Genomic DNA, 12,931 nt, shown 5'->3' with positions numbered 1-12,931 from the left:
ATTAGTGCTCTTTTTTGTATGAATGTAGGCACCAAATATTTATAGACTAGCTATACTGATCTGGAAACCAAATGTTAATTTCCCAAACTATCATTTGCTCAAATGCGAAGATCTTTCTAAAGAGATTGATGCATAACTTTCTGGGTTTGTTTAATGTTTGACTGTTGATATTGGGTTGTATACTTTAGGTTTCACTATATGAGGGGGACAAGAAAGGAGAAAAGCAACATGCCGATGGTACATTTTCTTCAGAGAAGACAGATTCTACTGGAGAATTCTATTGCATGTTTGACCTCTTCAGTGATTTGTATGGGGAAAGTCAGTCTTGGGATGGAGATACTGCATTGTATAATGTTCATGAAAAAAATGCTCCATTTTCTCAATGCCGAACACTTGCTGCTGGAACAAGTAGAGAAGCACAAAATGATAAACATGTCCATTCTTCCAATAACCCAGATATTAGTCATATGCTTGTTGAGAAAAATTTCTTGCAAAACTCTTTCTGTTCCAAACCGCAAGTTGTTAACAATTTGGAGCCTGTTGATGAAGCAAGTGAAGATGAAAATAAGAGCATGTCTGCTAGATCTCTGGACACCCCATTGGCATCAGAATCTACAGGTGGTGAAAGTTACTGGTCTGATGTGGATGACACATTGAAGGTAATATCCTATGGTTCTCTAGATATATATTGTCCTGTTAATGTTTCACTATTTATTGTGCTAATTTTGCTTAGCCTAGTGATATCATTTTCTTAATGAAGGGAATCATCCTTGCTTTTCCCTTGCATGAAATTCATCCCAACCTTTTTGATCTGGTGTTAAATTGATTGGTTTGACTATTTCTGTGGACTCTAGATGTGTTCCTTTTAGTGTTGAGATCAATAATTTCATTTTCAGTCGTCTTGATCCGCCTCTCTGATCAACAAACAAATTCTGTTTTTGCTTCTGTCTGTTAGATTTAAGCATGATTTCATGGTTCTGAACATTGAAATGGTGCTTAAAATTCAAAGCTTTCATGCGCTTTCATTTTATTTTGCTTCATGCTCAGCAGCGTTGTCTGACTTTGATCTACGTCTGCCCAGTTTGCTTTGCTATTGCAAACTGATTAGTCCAAAATACTGGTTGTCCTTGTAGTGAATTCTTTGTTAGCCTTGTAACTCCCTCTTTTTTCTTTTTAAAATCCTCCCAGGGAACATGTTATGATATCATTCCTGTACAAAACCAAGGTTATCTTAATCTTCCAGCTCATCTCCCTCTCCGACTGCCACCAAATATACACAAAATATAAGCAACACTTTTGTTGTGACCACATATTTTGCTTAATCCTGCAACAGGGAATAAACAATAAAGTTTGATTTGGTCCATGTATCCTATTATCTGCTCACTAATGGATTGTAGTTGATCCTCTCCTTTTTCTCAGGTAGCAGGACATGGGAATGGATGATTCATATTCATATGCTAGTTAGTCTACTATTATTGCTGATCTAGTTGTATGTTATTAAATAACCTTGACGGTTCGGTTTGCAAGTTGCAACCAATAGATAGATATGGTTGTGTCAATGATTCCCACCTCCAAGGTTGTCAAAGTGATCTCGTAATGTAGCAAGTACCATGAATTATTCATAATCTTTATGAGTCTTCTTGATTGAAAGTGACTGCTTTGTCATTCCATTACATGGGAAGGATTCAGGAATAGTTCTCCGACTAAGATTTGAAAAATCTTAAAGGTCTTATATGCCTGTGCCTTATAGAATATTGCATTGTAGTTCAACTTTTTGGGTGCAAGAGAAAGCAGCTGTAGGCAGGTCATAATTCATCAGGTCAAAAACTTGTGTCTATTTTGGGCTGGATTAATATAGTTTTGTTAAGAAAAAGTACAACATGCTGAAGAAGAGAAACTTGAAAATTGACCTGTATTTAAGACTGAGAAATCTTGAGGCCTTGCATATTTTTGTTTTATACAACTTGAATCTTGGTTCATATCCTTTTTGTGTCTCACAACCGGCAGCAAGATGGTTGGTAGTGTGGGATCTATCAAACCAGGTCCTTGGTTCAGTTTTGTGTTGGTCACGGCAGTTGGTACCTTAACGATGTCCAATGCTTAAATTTAAGGCGAAATATGTGAAAATGCATGTTCTTTAAGGAGGCAAGTTGTAACTTGAGTAACATGGATATGCCTATAAGGGCATAACATGCACTTCAAATAGTTCATATGCAGGTGCAGCATTGGTGCATCTGAAAAGGCATTGGTCTATAAATCAGGAGCAGTTAGTCACATCCAATTTGAGCCAATGCGAGTCAGACTTGGTGAAAGACCATGGTGCATCCAAGATTTTGATGTAAAAGTGAAAAAAAGAATGAGCTTCCCCATGTTTTTTTTTGGACTTTCCCCAATCTCTCTCTCTCTCTCTGTTTCTCTTTCTCAAGGTTCTTTAGCAAGCGGTGGCAGTACTTTGGCAGCATGTGGCTGGATTATCTTGCCTTTTCTCTCTCTTGGCCACAGGAAGGCTTGAGAGAGAGAGGGGTGGTTTTTTTTTTTTTTTTTTTTTTTTTGGGGGGGGTGGGGGGGGCTGCGGGCGCATGAGGCATGATAGGATGACCGTGCCTCTGTCTTCTCTTTGCCAAACAAAGGAAGACAAAGAGGGGAGGGGGTTAGTCTCCTCAATCCAATCTCATGGACACATGTTGGGGAAATGGACTCCTTACTCATCCATCAAATGGGATGGGGCAATCTTTATTCTTTTCTATTTTATCTTACTTTTTTTACAGTTAAATTTCTTTTGTGAAAACATATTTTACCTTATACACATAACTGTACCTGTATCATGCATCCCTATGATATAGACTATCATCTAATGTATGGGGAGGACTAGTCCTGTATCTAAGATTTTAAGAAATCTTGAGTGCTTTATCTACCTAAGGTTCGTCTAATCTTGTGTCTTAGTTTGTAGCTTTTTGGGTGCAAAAAGTCATTACTATGGCCCAGGTTGAGATACATCAGTTGCATAATGAACATTCGGGTTAGCTTTTGGGCTGGGTCATTGCAACTGCTAAAATCTCATTTGAGCAAGGCAAACTTATGACGTTGCTCGTATAGGAAAGCTGTTGCATCACTGTGATGATCAAAACTTTACTGATGGTTGCCACCACTTTTCTGAAGAAATACAAGATATATCTTAAAATTTCTTTCCTGATGAAGATTTTCTTTGGATGTTTGCATCAATTTAGAAGATTGCCACAGTTTCTTTTTTCCTGAAGCACTATGTTTTCTTTCCTGTAGAAGCTTTTTCTTGATGAGAGAAAACTGAATCAAAATAGTGATTCAGATCATGAGCTGTTGGACTCTTTAGATTCTGAACTACATGATCAAACTTCTGAGGCAGTGAAGGATCTGGTCATGGTATAATTCTTGTTTTTTCTTCTTTCATTTCCACCTCTATAGCTAACTTGTCTTGTTTACAAGGTTAGTATCTTTGCTCATTAGGTGCATCTACTACGTCTTGTCTGCTCTTCAAATCAATCCTCATATTCATTGCCTGAAATTGCTTCTGAGTTGTCCTCTTTAGGGGTATGTCACCTGCCAACTGCTCATGCTCGCATTCTTTTATCCTTTATCCTTTATGTGTCACTTACTATTTACTTGGACCAGATTCTTCCAGAATGGGCAAAAGATTTAGCGACCAAAAAGCCAATGCTCTTTGACAAGGCTTTTCATCGTGTTTTTCACCACTACATGGACAGCGAAAGATCTCATGTATTTTCTCTAATGCCATTCAGCATGTCTAGGCCAACTAATGCTGACACCACATATGCACTAACCTTTTACCTTTTTGTTTTGTTGTCTAGGATGCTCCTGCAACTTCTTTCTTCTGGTCCTCTGTTCCTGTTCCAGATGGAAAAGGACCTACATCAACACCTGCCTCTCGCTATCTGAGTGATTTTGAGGAAATTCGCTCACTAGGTAACCTTTCAAGTTATTTATTACATGATGCAAATACACCATTATTTTGCAAGGTTCCTTTCCTTGTTATGATCTGAGGTCACATGATCCTACCTCAAGCCCAGACCACAGGGCTTCATATTTCAAATGCTCTAATCATGGTCTTCTGTTTTGGAATTAGAAAACGAGTAGTTTCTCAATATAGTTAATCTAAATATATGTACAGTATTTGGATAAGCACTTGAAGAAACCAGGTAAATTTTCTTGTTAGTGTCACCTTTAGCTGTCTTAAATTGTCTCATTTGTTTTGGTGATGTAGACCTGCATCTGTCAGATTTGTTTTGGTCATGTGTACCTGAATGCCACTCATTTTATGTGTGCCTGCACACATGCACACATGTTGGAACAAAAGTTGTTTTGGTTAGGCCCTTGCGGATGTATAAAATTACGGAAGTACAATAATAAAGGGTTTTTGTTCAATCTGATCTTTATTATTTGTTATTCAGTTGTTATTTATGAAGAAATATACTTTAGATCCAGTTTAGTAAAAGGTGTTTTAGTTGTTCATTGTCAAACATTTAAGCAACTTAAACCATTGATTTCTTTCTTTTAAAGAATATGTAAAGGTCTAAAATAACCTCATACATGTCTTTTTCTAAGTAGAACATGATAAAAAAAATGAACTTCTATGGATTTAAAAATCCCTTCTGTCTCTTCTTTTCGCTTATCGATGATGGAATCACTCCCTGTTATATATGGAAAATGATCGATTTTCAAATTCTGTAAGATAAGAAATGAAATGTCTCAATATTTTTTTTGATTGATTTAGGTATGCAACAAAACACATGATTCCTTCTTACAGCTCAGACACCTATTACAGCTACTACTGCAATGATTTCTGACAACTATGACTCAAATATTCATGGAACTGACCACGAATAATAATCATTGCAACTTCGCATTCCTCTCTCATAGGACATGATAAAAAAAATATAATGACCCTAAAGCTCTTTACCTTTTTTTTTTTCATTAAAAGGAACACTTGGGCTTGTCACAGCTAATCAGACCAAATGACACTTTACTTAAATAATGTAGTCAGAGTTTTCATCCTTCTCAAATAATAATAAAAAGTAGTTCATGAGTCAAAAGGCCAAATATTTTATTATCCTAACAAGTGATCACATATTGGGTATCATCATCAAGCCTCCAGCTGCTCCAGCTCAGTGTTATCACAGAATCGGGTACATCCGAAAATCCTTGCTCTCAGTTGACGAGCTTCCAGACTAGGCCTATCTAGACGTGCAACCAGGGAAGTCCTAAGGCCGTCTTGTTATGTTTACACATGCCTGATTGGGTGTTAGAAACTCTGCTTGAACAAGGTAAAACTTGAAATCGAATTTCTCTCTTAGTCCATCTAAGCTTTACAGATAAACTTATTCAACTGCAATAGGGCTTAGTAAGTACCTAAATCTTATTCTGAAAATACAATATAAACTCCACTTTGGATGCATTTACCACCTTGGTGTTTCTAAGTAGCACCTAAAGCTAATAAGCAAGCAAAATTTATTCAGAAGATATTACATGTATTTGCGGGTTAAGAACTTAAAATTAAAAGAACATAAAAATGTTCAGTAGTACAGCTGTATGTGCGATTATAAGTGTGCATGAATGTATAATAGTATGTGTGACTATAACAATATGTGTGCATGAATGCACACATGTGAACACATACATACACTTTCACAGCAAAATCACATGCAATAATGAAAAAAGTGAAAAAACTGCACAAAGCCACAAAGACAAGAAGGAAAAAATCTGTCTCAAAGAAGAATAAGAAAGAAAGCACAAATTTTGGTTGTTCAAGAAAAAGAGCCTAGGTTGTTGTGCGGTTAGGTGCCTTAGGTGATGTTCTAGGCATTTATAAATGGCAGGTTACCTAAGAACTGCAAATGTAGGGAAAGTCACAAGTCTAGGAAGCCCAGGCAAGTCTTTACTATATATATGTGTGTGTGCATGCACATGCATGAGTAGAAATAGATACTGGGCACTAGGACAAAAGCTTGTTCAGTGCACTGGTGATAAATATTGGTAATGGGAACGGTAAGCATGCATAGAAAATTCGTATATCTTTTCAAACATCCTGCATCAAGTGTGAGCATATTGTTGAGACCTATGCAACATGGACTGTCTAAGGAAGTCGCTGCTCCTGAATTTGGCTTGCGCTGGATGCTAATTCAGGCGTTCTACTGCATGACTCGTTTAATCCAATCATCAGTTGTGTAAAAGGTAGTTTACAATTAGTAAATCAACTTGACATTTACTTGAGTTCAGTATTGCAAATGAGTCATAAGCTCATGAACTCACTGGGTGTAGTTTAAAATGATTTTTGTTCTGTGCTTTTGCTGTATACCATCTTCAAGTTTGTTTTGCTTTTAATGTTCAAGAGAGGACTATCTGTACCCACATCTATTTGACACTATGTGAACATGTGAACTGAATTGCAAATTGTATAAGAAAGGTTCTTAAAGAACCATAGACAAAAGGTTCAAATGAAGTTCTTTCAAGAAAAAAAAAAAAAACTTAATGCACTATGCAAGAGTATAAAGGAACAAAGCACTGGAAAACCACCATGGGAGAATGATATAGAGGGGCATACATACACAGGGAGTTTGTTGGCATATGTAGTCAAGCAAGGGAGAAAGACTAGTTGTTTTTCCATCTCAGCTGCTGAAATGTAACTATCAATGACAAGCCAACAGCATATTAGTAATTTGGATAAATGAGCAAATTTCTCCTCAATTACAAGCAAAAAGTACATAGTAAATTCACATAAGACACACACACACACACACACACACACACATATATATATATATATATATGTATATTGCTCAGAATTAATTATTTAAAAAATCTGATGCATGATTGCTGGAGTTTAGCCCATCACACGCTTTATTTTCCAGTAGAAGTTATTTCTAGGAACTAAAACAGGTAATATCTTCATTTTGAAGAGCTTGTGTTATTTTTTCATTTTGGTTACAACTTATCCCTCAGTTTATTTACTTTGCAGTTAAGCAGTCCTAATTTCTGTTAAAAAGCAGCTGGTTGCTGCAGGGTTTTTATGGTACGATGAAGCTTTAAGAAAGTTGACCAATTTTGTTGCTTACAAGGGATTTCGACATCTTAGCAGGGCGTGGAGCTTTTGGTCATGTAGTACTATGCAGAAATAAGTTGGATGGTCGTCAATATGCTGTAAAAAGGATTCCTGTGAAAGATAAGAGACCATCTGTTAATGACAAAATCTTGAGGTGAGCATTAAATCTGTTTAACCTTCTTGCGAACTCGTTCATATGAAACATTTGAAGGTGATATTATCATTAGTTATTTTAGTGTGGACTAAGGTGTAACTCTAATTGAGAAATAAGTGGTCCTTCATTGTTCATGAACCATGACATTAACCTTGATGAAAGCAGAGAATGAATCAATAACCCATTTTTCAATTCCAAGGCTGAGGCTTTTCAATGGAGAGGAGAACAACCAATTGGATGTTCCTTGCTTCTCTTGCCTTACTTAGTGGGACCAGTATTAGCTATCAATCTGTCTCTTGGCAGTCCTGCTTTCTTCAACTTGATCTGCAACAACAGATCTGATTTGACCGACTGATGGGCAGGCTAATTCACTTTGGGCCAGCAGAAGCCCCAGCCAGTCCCTTTTAGTGCACAGATGCTTAGGTTTTGCTTTGTGAGGCATCCTTTTCCCACGGCCAATTTGTTGAAGGTTTATCTTCACAAATTCTTGTTAGAATTGCCCTTGGAAGATTTCCAATTTTTCTGCTAAGAGTTGTCCTGGAATTTGTTTGTAATTGCTATATATTCTTAATGAATGGATAAATTTAAAATGAAAAAAACCATACCAAATGGGCCGTTAACTTATCCCTTGATTTTTTATGCTATCCTTCCAGGGAGGTTGCTACGCTATCACGTTTGCAACATCAGCATGTTGTGCGCTATTATCAGGTCTGGCAACTCTTATGATTAGCTTCTTTCTTTTCTCTCTTTGGTACCTTCGCTTCTTTTATTAGGAGAGACATTGTTGCAAGTGTATATGTCAGTCCCCTCACACCCCGTGCATTTGTTGTGTTTGAATCGCTAATTAAAGAGGGATGGAAGAAAAATTGTGTTTGGATATAGACGAAAGGGAAGGAGAGGGAGGGAAAAGAAAGGACTAACTAGTGCATTTCCAAGCATTTCCAATCCCTCCAAACAATAGAGCTTGAACAGTCCTCTAAAATGAACTCACATATTTTTAGTTAGATTCTTCATCTTGATAATCTCCATAAGAATGGTTACAATCACTCAGTATTCATATCCATATCAATAACTGTTAAGACGTGTTTATACTCAGTATTAGGCTTGAGAGGGCACTTGTGTAATAATGTTTCTTTTAATGACTTTCTTGTAACTTATCCCTCTCCTCTAGTCTATATAAAGAGGAGTTAGGGATTCTTTCTAGGTTAATCAAAGATTAGTTCTCTTAACTTTATCATGGTATCAGAGCTCCAGCCGTCTCCTCCTCAGCGAGTTGTCGCCGACTGAGCGGCGCCGCCGCCGCCTCATCGGCGTCAGTCGCCGCCGCCTCATCGGCGTCAGTCGCCGCCGCCGCCTCATCGGCGTCAGTCGCCGCCGCCGCCCTTTGCCGCCCTGTCCATTGCCGCCTCGCCCTTTGCCGCCCTGTCCATTGCCGCCTGATCCATCCCTGCTGCCCCTCGTCGCCCTACCCATTGTCTACCTGCGCCGCCTCCGCCTGTGCCTCCTGCGCCCGTCCGCCTGCGCCACCGCCGCCCGTCTGCCTGCGCCCGTCTGCCTGCGCCCGTCCGCCTGCGCCGCCGCCGCCCGTCTGCCTTCGCCGCCGCCTCAACGCTGATTTTTCCTCTCTGCGTCTTTCCGCTGCATGCTGCTCCGCCGCTGCTCTGCACGCTGCTCCTCCGCTGCACACTGCTCCGCCGCTGTTCCGCCGCTGCTCTGCCCGTGGTTCTGCACGCTGATTTTCTTCTCACCGTCGGCGAGAAGAGGCAACAGCAGAGCTGAACGAAGAGAGATACCAGAGAATTAAATTGTCGTGCTATATTTGACTCTTCCTCTCTTGTGTTTCAGGATATACTGACGGGCAGGGTGATTGGCAGTGGCCGTGAACAGGGAGGTCTCTACAGGCTAGTGCACTCCTTTCCCTTTGCTGGATCTACCTCGTCGGGGTCGTCCTCATCCTCGGCTTATACTTGGCATTTACGTTTTGGACATCTCCCGTTTCAGAAACTGCTGCATGTTCTCCCTCAGCTGTCTCATAAGTCGTCTTTTCAATGTGAGTCTTGTCAGTTAGGCAAACACCATCGGTCATCCTTTCCTCCGCGGTCTAGTAGAAGTAGCCACTCTGTGTTTGAGTTACTTCATTTTGATGTTTGGGGCCCGAGTCGTACTCCTGACCTTCAGGGTCATCGGTATTATCTTGTTGCTGTTGATGATTACAGTCGTGTTAGTTGGGTTTTTCTTATGAAACACAAATCTGAAGCGGGTCATGTAATCAAAAATTTTATCAATGAAATTCTGACTCAGTTTGATACTTGTGTCAAGATTGTGCGCTCTGACAATGCTCTTGAGTTCTGTGCTTCCTCTTTAGAACAATTTTTCAGGGATAAGGGTATCATTCACCAAACTTCTTGTGCCTATACCTCTCAACAAAACGGGGTTGCTGAAAGAAAACACCGCCATATTCTTGATGTCGCCAGAACCATTATCATACACAGCCATGTTCCCCATTCTTATTGGGGAGATGCTGTTCTTACAGCATGCTATCTTATTAATCGCATGCCGTCATCCGTGTTGGGAGATCTTATTCCTTTCTCTGTTCTTTTTCCTGACAAAGAATTGTTTTCTGTTGCACCTCGTATTTTTGGATGTGTTGCCTTTGTTCAGTTACTTGGTCCTGGGCGAGATAAGTTATCCCCTCGGGCTATCAAAACGATCTTTGTTGGTTATTCCCGCACTCAAAAGGGATATCGTTGTTATGATCCTTCTACTCGTCGATATTATGTGAGTGCTGATGTTACATTTTTTGAGTCCACCTCTTATTTCTCTCCCAATGGAACTCAATTAAGGGTGCCTGAATTTAGTGATGAAGTCCACCTTCCTTTACCTCTCATGAGTTATCCACAACCCGTTGCTTCGCGTTTTGGGGCTATCTACCAACGTCGCACTAAACCTGTTCAACCTGCCCCCTGTGCTCCTGTGCCTTCACCCAACATGCCCAAGGTACTTCCTGAACACACAAATCCTGCTGACCATTCTTTATGTGATGATGCCACAGGGGACTCTCCAGAGCATGCTACTGGTCCTCATATTAATGAACTTGATATGCCTATTGCTCAAAGGAAAGGCAAACGCAGTTGCACTATGCATCCTCTCTCTGGTCATTTGTCCATGGCTCGACTCACTCCTACTTACCGCCAGTTTGTCAAGGGACTGTCGGCTGTAGCTCTTCCACAGACTCCTATGGACGCTCTTTCTGATCCCAAATGGGCCGCAGCTATGCAAGAAGAGATGGATGCCCTTCAGTCTAGAGGCACCTGGACACTAGTTACTCCTTCATCTGATGCAGCTATTGTTGGTTGTCGATGGGTATTTACTGTTAAGTACAGAGCAGATGGCAGCATTGAGAGATATAAGGCTCGCTTGGTTGCAAAAGGCTATACTCAGACTTATGGGGTTGATTATTATGATACCTTCTCTCCTGTGGCACGACATGCTTCTTTACGGGTTCTTCTCGCTGTTGCCGTCAGCAAGAATTGGTCTCTATCACAGCTTGATGTCAAAAATGCCTTTCTGTATGGTGACCTACATGAAGAAGTGTATATGCAGCAACCACCAGGGTTTGTTGCTGAGGGGGAGTGTCAGAAAGTGTGTAGATTGAGAAAGGCAATTTATGGTCTGAAACAAAGTCCTCGAGCTTGGTTTCAAAAATTATCAGAGAATATTGAGTATGAGGGCTTCAGACGTTCTTCGGCTGATCATTCCCTTTTTGTCAAGAAAACTTCTACAGGTACAGTGATAGTTCTTGTCTATGTTGATGATATCATTGTTACAGGGGATGATATTCAGGGGATTTCCAACATCAAGGGCGTCCTTGGACGACACTTTGTCACCAAGGATCTTGGTGAGCTACGCTATTTCCTAGGTATTGAGTTTGCCAGAAATCAGAAGGGTCTTATCATGTGCCAAAGGAAATACGTTACTGATGTCTTGCAAGAGACAGGTATGCTAGGATGTCGACCTGCCTCTACACCCATGGACATCAATACTCGCTTGTATGATGATGATACTGAAGATGTTGATGCTAGACAATATAGAGGGATTGTTGGGAAGCTCCTATATATCACTGTTACTCGACCTGATATTGCCTATGCTGTCAGCAGAGTGAGTCAATTTATGGATAAGCCCAAGAAAGTCCATTGGGATGCTGCCATGATGATTCTCAGGTATCTGAAAAATTCACCAGGAATGAGACTCTTCTTTCAAAATGGTACATCTCTCACTATATCTGTGTATGTTGATGCTGATTATGCGGGATGTCACCTTGACAGAAAATCCACTACTGGGTTTTGTGTGTTTATTGGATCCAACTTGGTTACATGGAAGAGTAAGAAGCAGACAGTGGTTGCCAGATCAAGTGCAGAATCTGAGTATAGAGCTATGGCTCAGGCTACTGCTGAAGTTATGTGGGTTAGATCTCTGATGTTGGATCTTACTGTGGAAGTGCCTCTTCCTATGCAATTGTTAGGTGATAACAAAGCTGCTCTGTTTATTGCTAATAATCCTGCTTTCCATGAGAGAACCAAGCATGTTGAAGTAGATTGTCACTATACCAGAGACATGATTCAAAAGGGGTTTGTAAGCACCTCCCATATTTCAACTACAGGGCAAACTGCTGATATTTTTACTAAAGCTCTTGCAAGAGGACCATTCCAAAGTTGTTGTTCCAAGTTGAGCTTGTTTGACATATACGCTCCAACTTGAGGGGGAGTGTTAAGACGTGTTTATACTCAGTATTAGGCTTGAGAGGGCACTTGTGTAATAATGTTTCTTTTAATGACTTTCTTGTAACTTATCCCTCTCCTCTAGTCTATATAAAGAGGAGTTAGGGATTCTTTCTAGGTTAATCAAAGATTAGTTCTCTTAACTTTATCAATAACTGTTCATATTTTGATTCTATGATCATCTACATGTTGGCTGATACATAATCTTGGTTCTTTATTGTCTGAGTGCTCTTGATTGCATTGAATTGTCTGAGATGTAACAGTTAATTGAACTTCTTTGCCTAGAAACTTCTTTTGTTACAGTTATGTTTTGTATTTTTGTAGTTCAGTGTAGGTGTGAATTTCTGATTTCTACATTTTATTATCCGGAAATAGATTTTTTTCTCCCCTTAGTTTATGCTCTATGCATTTGCATGCAAATCAAGTGTACATGCATTTAAATGATACAGTTACACACTCACCCTTATTTGATGATCTAATTTCTTCATTTATATTATAAATGTTTAAGCAGTGACCTAACTGTAAACCATTAGCAACATTTCAACTTTCAGGCCTGGTTTGAAACTTCAGTTGGTGTCAGTTCGGAGGAAATAAGTACAGGTTCATTGACTTTTGAGAAATCAACATGCAGCCACAGGAGAACAGGCTCTTCTGATGCTGTTGAATCTGAAAATATGTTGTCTACTTATTTGTACATACAGATGGAGTATTGTCCTAAGTAAGTCCATGTCAATTCTTTATTGAAGAATTTATTTGTTTTTTATTCTTTAGTTGATTTTCTTATACAAGTCAGTTGTCATATTTTTTCAGTAGTCGGGATCTAGTTTTCCAACACACACATGCACACACCCATATATGTGTATTTATGTATAATTTATTAAAAATTCGGGGACAAATCCAAAGAAT

General features: G+C 39.5%; 1 protein-coding gene across 5 annotated transcripts in view; it reads left to right on the top strand.

Moving 5' to 3' along the window:
• LOC116249548 (eIF-2-alpha kinase GCN2) overlaps positions 1 to 12,931 on the top strand; it is a 41,382-nt gene that overhangs the window by 7,922 nt on the left and 20,529 nt on the right. For all 5 annotated transcript variants that reach the window (XR_007573016.1, XM_031622668.2, XM_031622667.2 and 2 more), the window contains 8 exons: positions 189 to 659; positions 3,280 to 3,399; positions 3,484 to 3,567; positions 3,649 to 3,753; positions 3,846 to 3,960; positions 7,130 to 7,247; positions 7,901 to 7,955; positions 12,577 to 12,743. Coding sequence is in view for 4 of the 5 variants with exons in the window: in XM_031622668.2 (XP_031478528.1) it covers positions 189 to 659; positions 3,280 to 3,399; positions 3,484 to 3,567; positions 3,649 to 3,753; positions 3,846 to 3,960; positions 7,130 to 7,247; positions 7,901 to 7,955; positions 12,577 to 12,743 (1,235 nt within the window). In the remaining variant the exon portion in view is untranslated. The remainder of the gene's footprint in view (positions 1 to 188; positions 660 to 3,279; positions 3,400 to 3,483; positions 3,568 to 3,648; positions 3,754 to 3,845; positions 3,961 to 7,129; positions 7,248 to 7,900; positions 7,956 to 12,576; positions 12,744 to 12,931) is intronic.

This window comes from Nymphaea colorata, chromosome 3 (assembly GCF_008831285.2).
Source record: "Nymphaea colorata isolate Beijing-Zhang1983 chromosome 3, ASM883128v2, whole genome shotgun sequence".
In the NCBI taxonomy this organism is placed as follows: Eukaryota; Viridiplantae; Streptophyta; class Magnoliopsida; order Nymphaeales; family Nymphaeaceae; genus Nymphaea; species Nymphaea colorata.
This window is presented reverse-complemented; position numbering and strand designations above follow the sequence as displayed.